The sequence below is a fragment of the Delphinapterus leucas genome, chromosome 1, assembly GCF_059928025.1.
Source record: "Delphinapterus leucas isolate spDelLeu-1000000601 "Yukka" chromosome 1, BTC_Dleu_Yukka2, whole genome shotgun sequence".
Taxonomy (NCBI): Eukaryota; Metazoa; Chordata; class Mammalia; order Artiodactyla; family Monodontidae; genus Delphinapterus; species Delphinapterus leucas.
In genome coordinates, this window is record NC_143129.1 from 112,466,616 (window position 1) to 112,480,937 (window position 14,322).

Here is a 14,322-nt window from a genome sequence, read left to right on the forward strand (position 1 = left end):
GAGACCTATGTCAGAGGTAGAATCTATAGGGCTTGGTGACTTCACTTACACTGGACAGTGAAAGTAAAAAGAAAGACAGACATCTACAGTAAAAGTCAGATTTTAGTTACAGATTATAGGGGTCATGCTATTAACAGGACAGAAAACAAAAGGGAAAGATTTAGAGGCAGTGTCCCAGGAAGGAAGAGTTCAACTTTAAACATGGTAAGAGGCAAAGCCAACAGGATAATAATACCTATATTCAGGCAATATCCATAAGGTTATAAGGCTGTAAATTATGAGATGAAGCCCAGAAAATCCATTTTGGTTTGAAATACCACTTTGAAAGTCAGCAGAAAATACAACATGGTTAAAATCTCCTCAGGGATGAGATTTTCCAAGGCTAGAATGATGAGTAAAAACTGAATTTGTTAGTAGTTTTCCCAACAATGTGTAGAGCAACAGATATGCTGTTTCTGGTATTTTCTATTTTCTCTAAATCCACAACTGAGCAGTTGGCTTCCAAAATGAGTTAAGAGTTCTAGAAAACAGGAGCAGTCTCGATCCTTAGAAGGCTCCTAAATAAGGTTTAGCCTTAAACTGGTTACTTCATTCTCGTGGAGGTTAGTAATGTAATTGACCTTGAATCTTTACTTCCTAGCCCCAGGAAAGCTTCCTCAGATTTTACTTACATCCAGAGGTTTCATGTTCAGAATTAGAAAAGCTTAAACGCCTCATACTTGACCTTTCCTCAAGCTATTAAAACCCTTGTTCACAAAACACCATAGAAAGAGCATATACAGTCTCTATTCTCTGTTTTATGAATGAGAAAAACAAGGCCTGGAGGGGTTGCAAGTGATACACAAACACATAACTATGTAACGATCCAGCTGGGATAAGACCTTGGATTATAGAAACTTTGTTCTTTAGTTTATACCCAGCTGATTCCCAATGCTCAATATTCATAAAGTGGTACCTGTACAGCCAGAATGTCTGTTTATGGAACAAGGCTATTTATTTCATTCACAAAAAAATAAGAGGAAATATAACTGAAGTAAATCTAGCCAAATCTAAATTAATAAAAGTAGTAGTATGCTGACGCACTATCTTACTATTTAGCTATCTCCACAAACGTCCATCTGTAAGTCTCGTAGTTACTGTTCACTGGTCAACATTTTGGTTTTCACTTAGTACTTATAAACAGATATTTTAAAAAAAGCTGCTCCAGATTCTTGACATGTGTTACAATTATATTAACTGTTTATATTTCCCCCAAAATCCATCTTTCTTGTTTAAACAGATATGCTTACCTTATATAGTCATCTGGAAACTGCTCAGATTATAATAAATGCTCACTAATTATTAATGGATTCTTAAATCAGTTATTTTGTGTACTCAGGATGACCTATGTCAGATGTCACCAACTGAACTAATTTTGCTGAAATATTTTATAACTAACACAATCTTTGGTTAAGCTTTCTTAGTATTTTACAAAAATAGCACGGATAAGATTATGGGTTGTAGTGTTTTTATTTAAGGTAAAATAAGCAACGGAGGCATTAAAATTTCAGAACTGCCTATATATGTTACATTATATCTTAAAAAAAATTTATTTTATTGAAGTATAGTTGATTTACAGTGTTGTGCTTAAAACTGGCTTTTTATATAATGAAGATTTTTTTTCTTTTCTTTTTTATTGGAGTATAACTGCTTTACAATGTTGTGTTAGTTTCTGCTGTACAATGAAGTGAATCAGCTATATGTATATCTATATTCCCTCCCTCTTGGACCTCCCTGCCACTGCTCCCCCTCCCCCAGCCCACCCATCTAGGTTATCACACAGCACCAAGCTGAGTGCCCTGTGCTATACAGGTTTCCACTACCTAACTATTTTACACATGGTAGTGTATATATGTCAATCCTAATCTCCCAATTTGTCCCACACTCCCCTTCCCCCACCCCCCGTGTCCACATGTCTGTTCTCTACGTCTACATCTCTATTCCCGCCCTGCAAATACGTTCATCTGTACCATTTTGCTAGATTCCACAAATATGCATTAATATACGATATTTGTTTTTCTCTTTCTGGCTTACTTCACTCTGTATGACAGACTCTAGGTCCATCCACATCTCTACAAATGACCCAGTTTCGTTCCTTTTCATGGCTGAGTAATATTCCATTGTATATATGTACCACATCTTCTTTATCCATTCATCTGTCAGTGGACATTTAGGTTGCTTCCGTGTCATGGCTATTGTAAATAGTGCTGCAATGAACATTGGGGTACATGTGTCCTTTTGAATTATGGTTTTCTTGGGGTATATGCCCAGTAGTGGGATTGCTGGGTCATATGGTAGTTCTATTTTTAGTTTTTTAAGGAACCTCCATACTGTTCTCCATAGTGGCTGTATCAATTACATTCCCACCAGCAGTGCAAGAGGGTTCCCTTTCCTCCACACCCTCTCCAGCATTTATTGTTTGTAGCTTTTTTGATGATGGCCATTCTGACCGGTGTGAGGTGATACCTTGTTGTAGTTTTGATTTGCATCGCTCTAATAATTAGTGATGTTGAGCATATTTTCATGTGCCTCTTGGCCATCTGTATGTCTTCTTTGGTGAAATATCTGTTTAGGTCTTTTGCCCATTTTTTAATTGGGTTGTTTGTTTTTTTGATATTGAGCTCCATGAGCTGTTTGTATATTTGGGAGATTAATCCTTTGTCAGTTGCTTGGTTTGCAAATATTTTCTCCCATTCTGAGGGTTGTCTTTTTGTTTTGTTTATGGTTTCCTTTGCTATGCAAAAGCTTTCAAGTTTAATTAGGTCCCATTTGTTTATTTTTGTTTTTAGTTCCATTACTCTAGGAGGTGGGTCAAAAAAGATCTTGCTGTGGTTTATGTCAAAGAGTGTTTTACTCTAAGAGTTTTACAGTGTCTGGTCTTACATTTAGGTCTTTAATCCATTTTGAGTTTATTTTTGTGTATGGTGTTAGGGAGTGTTCTAATTTCATTCTTTACATGTAGCTGTCCAATTTTCCCAGCACCACTTATTGAAGAGGCTGTCTTTTCTCATTGTATGTTCTTGCCTCCTTTGTCATAAATTAGGTGACCATATGTGTGTGGGTTAATCTACAGATTCAATGCAATCCCTACCAAGCTACCAATGGCATTCTTCACAGAATCAGAAACAATTTTACAATTTGTATGGAAACACAAAAGACCCCGAATAGCCAAAGCAATCTTGAGAAAGAAAAACGGAGTTGGAGGAATCAGGCTCCCCAACTTCAAACTATAATACAAAGCTACAGTAATCAAGACAGTATGGTACTGGTACAAAAACAGAAATACAGATCAATGCTACATTACATCCTAATGTTTAAAAACTGCATATTGCATATCTCTGGTAGGAAAGACTTCTTCATTCTGTACATAACTCTGTACCTAGGCCATGCGCAGTTCTTTCATAAATTCTCCTTAAGATGGTGCTACTTTATTTTTCTTCTTTCCTCCTCCTAATTACAATAATATATATCATCAACCACTATACACCTGTTAGACTGGTTAAAAAGTACATTAACAATACCAAGTGCTGGAGGAGATGTGGAACAACTGGAACTCTCATATATTGCTGGTGAGAATGAAAAATAATATAGCCACTCTGGAAAACATTTTGGCAGTTTCTTATAATGTTAAACATATTCTAACATATGACTTAGGAATCACACTCCTAAGTGTTTACCATGGTGAACTGAAAACATGTTCACACAACAACCTGTTAATGGGTAGTTACAGCAGCTTTACTGATAACTGCCAAAAACTGGAAAACAACCCTAATGTTCCTGGTGAAGGAATGGATAAGTAAATTGTGGTATATCTATAGAGTGGACTACCACTCAGCAATAAAAAAGAATAAACTATTGATAAATGCAACAACCTGGATGAATCTCAAAAAGCAATATGTTGAGTGAAAGAAGTCAGTCTCAAAAGGTTATAAACTTTATGATTCCATTTATATGTTATTCTTGAAAAGCAAACCATAAGTGACAGAGAACAGACCAGTGGTTGACGGGGGATATGGAATAGGAAGAGGGTGTGACCACAAAGGGATAGTACTGTTCCTTTTCCTGATTGTGGTGGTGTTTAGATGAACCTATATGTATATTAAAATTCATGGAATGATGTACCCAAAAAGAATCAATTTTACTGTGTATTAACTTAAAAAAAATATATACCAAAGGATTCAAGTATTAGGTGTCTATGAATCATTTAATTTCATGATTTTAAAGATGAGAAAACAAACCCAGGGGCATTAAAAGTGCCTTGTTAATTAATGATCACAGTTACCTACTTAACAGCAATCCTTTACTTAAGAGTACACAACTTGTGCTTCCCTGGTGGCACAGTGGTTGAGAGTCCGCCTGCCGATGCAGGGGACACGGGTTTGTGCCCCGGTCCGGGGAGATCCCACATGCCGTGGAGCGGCTGGGCCCGTGAGCCATGGCCGCTGAGCCTGCGCGTCCGGAGCCTGTGCTCCACAACGGCAGAGGCCACAACAGTGAGAGGCCCGCGTACCACAAAAAAAAAAAAAAAGAGTACACAACTTAATACAAAATGTGCTTACCTCAAAATGAGAAATTCAATCAGAAATAAGGAATATGTAGAAACTGCATAATAAACCAGGCCACACAGATTTTAATAAATATAAAATTCAACTATAATTTCTATGCTACATTTAGGTGGATAGGCCAATAATAAAAAGAAATTTAAATTCTCACTTCTCATTCAAGAAAGACTTCATAAACTATATTTTAGTCATTAAGAAGACTCCCTCAATATAGATATATCTCTGGGATTTAGAAGAATTTCCAAGGTTAACTCCAAAAAATTCCAGGGAATTCCCTGGCAGTCCATTAGTTATGACTCTACGCTTCTACTGCAGAAGGTACGGGTTCGATCCCTGGTCAGGAAACTAAGATCCCATGTGCTGTGTGGTGCAGCCAAAACAAACAAACAAAAACAAAACAAAAAAACCACACACAAAATTCCAATGCTAAATCAATATTTTCTTTCTGAACACTATATATTAAAGAAAATATTCATTACCTCAAAAGGTAAAAATCAATCTAAGCTTGGTGGGGTCTGAGAAAATGGAAATGGGAAGAGGTACAAGAGAAGGAAGTAAGATAAAAACAGGGAATTACACTACACAAATTATTAGTTATACCTAATAAAATATGAGAAATATTCTTGTCCTCTTCTTTAGGGATGATATATGAGTCCAAAGATTCAGAAAATTAGTTCTTTCTTAAATATTTCCTTTCAGAGTCTCAGGTATCAACTAAGGCTTAGATTACTAATCCACTTTACAGAGCTCCAATGACTTTTTTCACAAGGTGCATTCAGCCTCATTTTATAATATGTTTATAATTTCCATGTGGGAATAATAATAATACTCTATGAGACTATTCTTGAAGTATATGGAAGGTGAACAGGAAGCTTAGAGTATCATGGGCATGAAGAGAACATCAAACAGTCCCAAATGATCTGATCTTGACATTATAATAGGCAACATTTCAGAGAGTTTTATAGCTAAAAGTCTTAAAGTTCATTTGATAAAAGTCCTTATTTTACAAATTAGAACCTAATGGTTAACAGAGTTAATTATTGCAGAAGTGAGTTAAGAACAGGCCTCCTAACTGCTTACATGGTAATCATATATACAATGCAAATTTAAATTCTGTCCCTCTTTCCTTGAATCATTCATTCTGCTTACATACCCACAAGACAACAGGAATTAGCCGAATACTTCTGCACATACTTATTAATCTACATACTTTAGAGAACTGAAAGCAAAATGCTAGGCCCTTGACCCTTTATGTCAGATCTAATCAAATTAAATGATTTTGCCTACTTTAGTACACAATGTAAAACATAAAATTTCATGGCAATGTGACCTAAAATTAACATTGAACTACCTTTAACCCTCTGTGTTGTTGTTCATTTTAATGCAGTCAAATAAGTAGTATGAGAAAAAAAACAAACAAACCAAAAAACAACTTATTACCAAGATGTGTGAATATGCCATTTGCAAAGAGAACTGTTTTTTTAATATATTCAAACTGTAACCAGCTTGTCAAGTTCATTCCAAACAAACTGAAGTGTTAAGAAGTCACAGTAGAGAGTTATATTTCATATAACATTTGCCCTGCAGTTATCTGATAAGTCAATAACAGCAAAGAAAGTTTCTGGAATTATTTCTCCTAAAACTTTTATTTAAGGCTTTATTCCCTAAGTATTAAATATTTAAAGTACCATGATAAATTATGCTTTGGTATTAATTACAAAAACTAATACAAGGTTTTTATTTGTTGGGATTTTTTTTTGAGATATAATACTCTCAACTAAATACCTACTATACTCCAGGCTTTATGATAAACCTTGAAAATAAATGAATGAAAACATGGTCCTGTCCTCAAGGATCACACAATTTAGTAAGTGATATAAAAATGTACAGAAATAAATTGTAATACAACAATGAGTGGACAAAGTAGAATAGAGAAGATAATCAGAGAAAGTCAAGGAAGGTTTCATAGAGATATCCAAATTGGCTTTTGAGGTAGAAAAGGAATTTGATAGTAGGACTAAAAGGTCATTTCTTTATAGGAAACTCTAGGAAAGACAAATCTAATCTAAAGTGATAGAAGGCAGACCAGTGGTTACCTAAAGCCGGGGATGGGGATTGTAGATTGATTGCAAGTATGTATACAAGAGAACTGAAGTGATGGTCAGGATCCCTAGTTGTAGTGATGGTTACCTGGGTATATACATTTGTTAAAACTCATCAAATCATATACTTAAAATATGTGCATTTTATCATATGTAATTTACATACTTCAGTAAAGTTAATTTTTTACAAGGGACTGGGGAAACCAAATGGGCTACTCTTTGGGTGGCAAAAACACTTCTATATTCCAATTACAAGGTAGTTATTGGTATTCCGTGATTATCAAAAATGTTTTCTCTAAACTGAGTTTAAAGCTCCAGCACAGTTTCTTATTTTAGACCTCTCCTAAACAAGTAATGGGCAAAGAACGTAGAGCTCGGCAGAGTTCCAACAGAATAGGCTATATCTAAGTTTATATGATATTGCTGAAGAAAAAGCATTTCATAATACAGATTTCCATTTATAATGTAATTACTGAATTTGTGGGTAAGAAAATACTAGATTGAAGAGTTCTTTAGCTAGTTTTGTAATTCTGGGCAAATTAATTCACATCTTTGGGATTATTTCAGCTATAAAATAAGAAGGCTGGTTTCTTTATGATTTCTTTCACTTCTAAGATTTAATTATTCTTACAAGATTGAAATCTCTACATAGACAGTCTCCAATTGAAACCCCTAAGGTAAGTCCCAGATGTTGAAAGTAATGCATTAAAACAAGCTCTATAAGTACACTGAATATTAGAAGCATTGTACACAACTTTTAAGATTAGAAATTTGTGGTTCTTGGTCAGATTTATGTACTTCCTTAAGCAAATTTAATTTTACTTATATCTGTTTTTTCTTGGCTAATCATACAGGTTCTTCTAAAATTTCTGTGGTGCTAGATACATCATTCTACGTATACCACTCCTTATCTTTGCAAATATAGAAATTAAGGATTTAGACATTAAATAACTAGCTCAAAATATCCTCTTTGCAAAGACAAAACTATTAGATCAAATGTGTCTTATACGATTTGTTAAGTAAAAAGGTTTAGAAAGAATGTATATATGAATGGATGGACATTGATACAAATATAGAATTTTTTTTCTGGAAGGACATAACAACAAAAAACTTAGTAATGCTACCTTTAGGGAGTGGGCCTAGAGTGGATAGAGGTCATTTTTCTATTTTTACTTTCTGTACCATTGAAAAATTTCCAACATGAACATCTGTTAATTCTACTGTTTAAAAATTATGCTCTTAGGTTGGACTTATAGGTTGTATTTTCCTTTCATTTTCTATACTGGAGAAAAAAAAAAAAGTAATGCTTGGCTTTTTAAATTTTCTTCTTTTTTAAACAAAATGCCTGGTAGTGTAGTTGTTAATTCAGTTGCTTAGAGCTCAAAGAACAAAGGTCATAGGTTTGATTAACTATATTTGCAAAAAATAAAAATATCCCTTGGTCATAGAATGCATTTTTAACTTTAAAAAGTCATCTGGCAAACTCGTGCTGCTGATCTCAAGGATGAATCAGGTAAGAGCAAGTGGTTGACTCAATACAAAACATAAATACTGGAAAATAACTTTAAGTAATGTCTTAGTGACAGAGGGTAAGAGAGTAGACAGAGAATTACTCATCTCTAAGTAAACGTTTTAATTTTCATATTCATCAACTCACTGCACCTTCTGAATAGAATATAAATAAGACCTTAACTGTAGGAGAAAATACAGTCCCTGTACTTTCAAAAAAGTTAAAGACTCTACATGTCACAAATCTTATTATTTTTAAAATAATACATTTCTTATTAGTATACTATATAAACATCAAATAAAATACCTGTAACATCTTCTGGATCTGATACAACAATATGTGCATTTAGTTCCTGTAGCTTGTGATGCAATTCGTCTAATTTTTTATTTGATTTTTTCAAAATGTTGTCCACATAAGCCAAACTTTTTTTATCTGTTGTGACTTTCCTCAGATTTTCAGCTCCTTCTTTGATTTTCAGTTCTTTTCTTATTTCTCTCTTAATTCGATCCTTGATATCATCCAATTTCTGTTGCACCATTGTATCTGAAAAGTCTAATTTTTGAATAGCACTCACATTCTCAGAAAAGGGAAGACTTCGGGAATCTCCCTACAGAAAAAAAATAAACACACAAATGTGGGAGTTTAGGAAAGTTAGCTGCTCAGTAAAATAGGCCATATAAGAATACAACTGTACTTAAAGCAATTCTTCAAAAACTCTGCCCACTCACTAAATAACATTACCTGACAATTTTATATTAAAATAAACACATCTATACACAAAGACAACTTTGGGCTGTATAAACAGACAATGAATTTTTGATATTCCATGAACCCAAGTTAGATTCCAAAACCTACACTGTGAATCTTGAGCAAGTTATTTAACCTTTCAAATGCTCAATCTAATCGTGTAAAATCTAAATAATAATATTAGGCACTTTTCAGAGATAATGTGGTAATTCAAAATATTGTATGTGAAGCTCCAAATATAATTCTTGGCCCACTATAGTCACTTAATAAGTGAAGATTATTATTAAATTCCATAGGTGAGATAAAATTCTATATTATCTTCTATAAGAAACCTCTTAAAAATAAACTAATATTGGCAAAAATAAAATAAAATTATATCCTTATAACCACTTTTTAGTTAAGCAATTAAATGCATTAGGGCTTGGGAAGACTAATTTCAGAATTCTATTCATATATTTCATGACTATCTATCCCAATTGATAATTTGGCTGACTGACTACATAAACATCACTACTAAAAAATGTCTAAATTATGTCCTACTGACAGAAGCTAAGAGAGTACACAGTATCAGTTATTCAACTTAAAATGAAAATCAAATCAGGTAAGTACATCTAATCTACATTTAAAACAGGCAAAGTTATGTTCTGGCTATTTGTATATCATTCACTATTTTAAACTCCATTACTACAATACTATTGGTTTTTACATTTTTAATTTCTGAAACACAAGAAACTAGAGTTAACTTTTGCCTTTGGGAAGAGGAATCGAGCTTGTGAAGGACACAGAAAAGAGATTTATATTTCACTGTGCACCCTTTATGTATCTTTTGAACCACAAACCTAAGTAATTAAAAGATTTTCTTTAACTTCTTTGGGAATTCATCACACCCATAAAATAAGTTCTATTTAAATACTTCGTGCAAATACTCTTTACGTCTAATTCTTCACCTCTGAAAAACATGTATTTTGCATAACAGTGAGACAATGGATGGGAAGATACAGGATTTAGTCTTGGCATTGGTACCAATTTACCTGGTGCCAACAGGCATACTATGCAAAAAATGAAGTAGTTGATGTATAAATTTGTTCTTAACCTTTTTAGGGCCAACAACCCCTTTGAAATTGACAAAAAAAGAGTAGAACAAAGAAAATTCATGTTTGTATGTACTATTGTATGTACTATTTCCAGGTACCATAGATCTTAGATTCAAAATTCCTGAAACTGGTGATCTACACCTATTGGCCTTAAATTTCTGATTCTTATCTATACGAACATAGAATGATCTCCTATCTGGGCCAAAATAATGTCGAGGCTTTTCACTATTTATAATGGACTATAAGTCATATCAATCCATTTATTCAGTTTCCAAAGTTTATAAATCCACCTTTGTCTGGTTATCAAAAACATATGACTATTGTCAAAAGATAAAATCCCAAATTTCTATTGTCTACCTTCAGGTAAAGGGAACGGAGGCAAACAATTCTTAAATGAGAAAGCTTAAGCTAAATGCATTCCTCTAGATAGTTTTATTTCTATCTTTATAAACTTAGAAAACACTACATGAATTGCTTTCACAAATCTGTACTTTAATATTAGGTACTAAGCCAGAACGTTAAGTGTCTCAGTAATTTTTTCTTTATGATGCATAGGCTAAAAGAAATACCTAACAATTCCATTTATTAAGTAGTACAGTCCAAATAACTTAATCAATACTTATAACAACTTAGTAGCTGTTTGAAATAACACAAATTGAAAGAAAATTACATTTGTATTTCATTCTTTAATAGCCACAGTTACTTATTAATGGGATATATGTCTGCTATTGGGTACTTCACAATTTCTCAAAACTTGAAATCAGTTGCACATTCCCACCTTCATCCTATACGGCCAGTACAAAGGGGTTGTAGAATATCCTTAATATTGAAACTTTACTGACTCTAGTTAGTCCACATGGTATCCAACAAATGGTGTCACTGTGTTTCCCTGAAATTTTTAAAATATACTGCAGCATCCTGAGAGCTTGCTGAGGCACTCCAGAGAGCCTTGTTGCAGAGTTTGAAAATCATGGTACTAATATTTAAAGGCTGTTAAAAACAAAACAAACAAAAACAACAACCAAAAAACACTGTTACCCTTGGCTACTTCAACTTCCACTTTCCAACTTGCTCCCTAAATGCCGATCATATCAAATTACAGAAATTTACTGCCAGAGACAATCTCTTTTGGCTCAGCTACTATGCATGCTGCACCTTTGGGATGCATCATTTTCCCTTCTTTCTTCAACTATCTCTTCCTAGTCTTTCTTTTCTTAGTTAACTTTTACTTTGTTTCAAAGTTTACCATAATTTTTTCCCCAGGAAAGAATTTCCTGCCTATGCCCTCTCTTAGAATTTAGATTAAATGCCTCTCTCCTGTGTGCTCTGATAATGTGGATTTTATTTAAACAAGTATTCCTTTCCTTATCTGACAACTCCAAAGACTGTGAGCAATTTGAGGGCAGAGCTTATGCCTGGCAGAGTGGCTCTGTTTTATTTTCTTAATGATTTGATTACATTACTTAATATTCTTGTTTCAGAATTCAGGAAAGTCTATCACTGCTAAGGAAGTCATGCTTTCCTCTTTCTGGTAAAGAGAACTCATACTCCAGGGAGCTCTAAGGCAAAACTGATATTCAATCATAGCAACTATACTGGCTAAAATTAGATATTAGATATAAATCATATGTGGTTAGCATGTTTGCTTCCTCTTCCTAAAAGGCCTGAATTTCTAGTAACGGTATTTTTACTCCCATCTTTTGTTGTGACATGACTCAAATACCTTTTGGAAAGGAGCAGGAGATACATACACCATAATCAATAACTTAAGATAAACTATGCCCCCTGACAGCAGATAGGAAAGGTTACAGTACTTTCTATTACTCTTTTCCTAAAAATTTTAGTTGCAATAAACTGTGAAAGTTATTGGAAAATATAATTTTCTTGCATTTGGAACAACTGAAATGAGATATTCCATCTATTAAATTATGTCTCTACCCTTTAAAAAAAAAAGAGCAATTATATCATAAATGGAATCAGTACTAGGCAATGTAATAATATTCTTGACACAGTAAAATAAATCAGCCTCAGGAAAAAAAAATAGCTATTTAAGCAGTGAAAATCTTCAGTGATAATCTGTCTCAGTAGGTTCTCTTAGAGGCAGTAGTAACATTATAGTAATTTATGTTTATAAGCTTTACCCTTTCATCCACCATTCAACTCTTTGTACTCTATAATAAAGTTCACACCTCCCCCAAAAGTAAACAGTAGATACCTTTTCTCATGTTTTCAAAACCAAGCAAAGTTAGATCCAACCTCTAATCACAAACTCCCTTTTAAATTCATTAATATGCTCAGAAAGAGATAAAAAAAGGAAAAAAACACAGAAGTAATCCTAAACATAAAACTAAACTCCTAGTAGTATTCATGATTCTCTACCAATCATATATACATAAAAGAAACCCCATTAATTCTCAAACCTTTTATCACTGAAATCAACAAGCTTAGTTAGCCACTCCATTCTAGTCAAATTAATCTAACACTTTGCTGTTATATTCTCTTACCCATCCATGTCTTTCTTTCTTATACCCTATTCCTTTCACTATCAATCGAAATCCACCATCATGTTTAAAAATATTTCAACTCTTTCATGATTAATCCTACCTATTTTTAATGTATTTTATATCATCTATATCCTTAATGCAGCCTTTCAAATCAGATGGGCCAAATCCAAAAACAAGGAAAACATTAGTGAAATTAATACACTGAGGATTTATAGTAGTACCATCGAAATGATTTTTAGGTTAAGTAGATTTCGAGCAGCTAAATAAATAAAAGGAACAGAGACTTCAATGAGTAAGAAACAAAGAGTAAAAATTAGATGGAGTTCAAAGGAACCAAAATAAATTAAAAACTCAGTGGACAGGTTAAATAGCAGATTAGACCAAGCTAATGAATTAGTATCCTGGCAGATAGATAACTTGAGGGAATTATTCTGAATTCATCATACAGCGATATGAGAAATTTAAAGGCATGTAAGACAGAATGAGAGGATCCAAGATCCTCGCAGTAAGAGCTCCAGAATAACAGAATAAAGACAATGGGGGAGAAGCGCTACATGAAGAGATAAATGGATGAGAATATTCCAGAGTTGAAGCATGATATATCCTTAGACTGGAAGGTCATACCAAGTTGCAAATAAGATAAATGAAAATAACGCAGCAACTACAAAGTAAATAGAGAGAAAAAGCATTTTATCTACAAATGAATGATAATTAGATCAACAGAAAACTATTCTTTAATAACAACAGAGGCTCCAAACTATCAAACTTCTACAGGATTTTCAGCCTTTATCTTCATATATTGCTAAGGCTTTCTCCAAAATTAAAAAAAAATTAAAAACCAGCTGCTTCAAAATGTTAACATTCTTGGGGAAATGACAGATGAACTAACCCAGTGCCCATGTTACACTTACATCATTCCCCTGCTTACTTTCCTGTGTATGTTCACTTCTATTGAAGAAAAAAAAGTTGTGCCATGGCAGGAGAGACTGTACCATTTTTACCTCTTAAATTGACAAAGAGTTTTCTAATCATAATGTTGGCCAGAATCCAGATGTAAGCTGTAAAACTTTATAAGTTGGAACTATATAACAAGAATCTTTAAAATAGTGATTCCCTTTGGCCCAGTAATTCTAATTCTAGAAATGTAAACTAATAAGATAAGTAGGAATTATTAACTATATAGAATGGTAAATACAATAATTTTTAAAATAATATATGCTGGGCACAGACAGACTCCCTTACAAAACTTACAAGTAGCAGGGCTTTAAACCAACTTATAGAAAAGAGAAAGTTCAGGATATAAGTGTCATAACAAAAGAATTTCAAACAGTCTAGGGAATAAGGAAAGGTTTCTTTTATTTATACTCTTTATTATTCCTCAGCAGTATGTCCAGCTCAATGTACTGCTACTATGTACACAGTTTTATTTCAAATTATGTTCAAAATAAGAATGGACAAAAAGAGACTGGGAGGAAAGAGATTAAAATATTAACAATAATTATCTCTGGGTAAAAAAATCTAAGAAGATTTTCATTTTGTTCTTCCAAGTTTTCCATATTTTCTCAATTTTTTTTTAGCAATTAATATATACTGCCTGTCTAATAGGAGGGAATTACATTTTTTAAAGACATCAAAAGTAACTTTCACTTTATTTCAATTTTGGTAAATGCAAAAGCTTATAATGATACTTTACACTCTACAGTATATTTGCTATTATTTAACTAGGTTATTTCCAGTCAATACAATTCCACTGCAAAGGATGAG

The 14,322-nt window shown here is 33.3% G+C and overlaps 1 protein-coding gene across 5 annotated transcripts in view; it reads right to left on the reverse strand.

Moving 5' to 3' along the window:
• Positions 1-14,322, reverse strand: part of PKN2 (protein kinase N2) — a 169,441-nt gene that overhangs the window by 121,952 nt on the left and 33,167 nt on the right. For 4 of the 5 annotated variants that reach the window (XM_089919907.1, XM_089919912.1, XM_089919908.1 and 1 more), the window contains exon 2: positions 8,520-8,820. The exons of the other annotated variant lie outside the window; for it this stretch is intronic. In XM_089919907.1, coding sequence (XP_089776033.1) covers positions 8,520-8,820 — 301 coding nt within the window. The remainder of the gene's footprint in view (positions 1-8,519; positions 8,821-14,322) is intronic. 5 annotated transcript variants of the gene reach the window in all.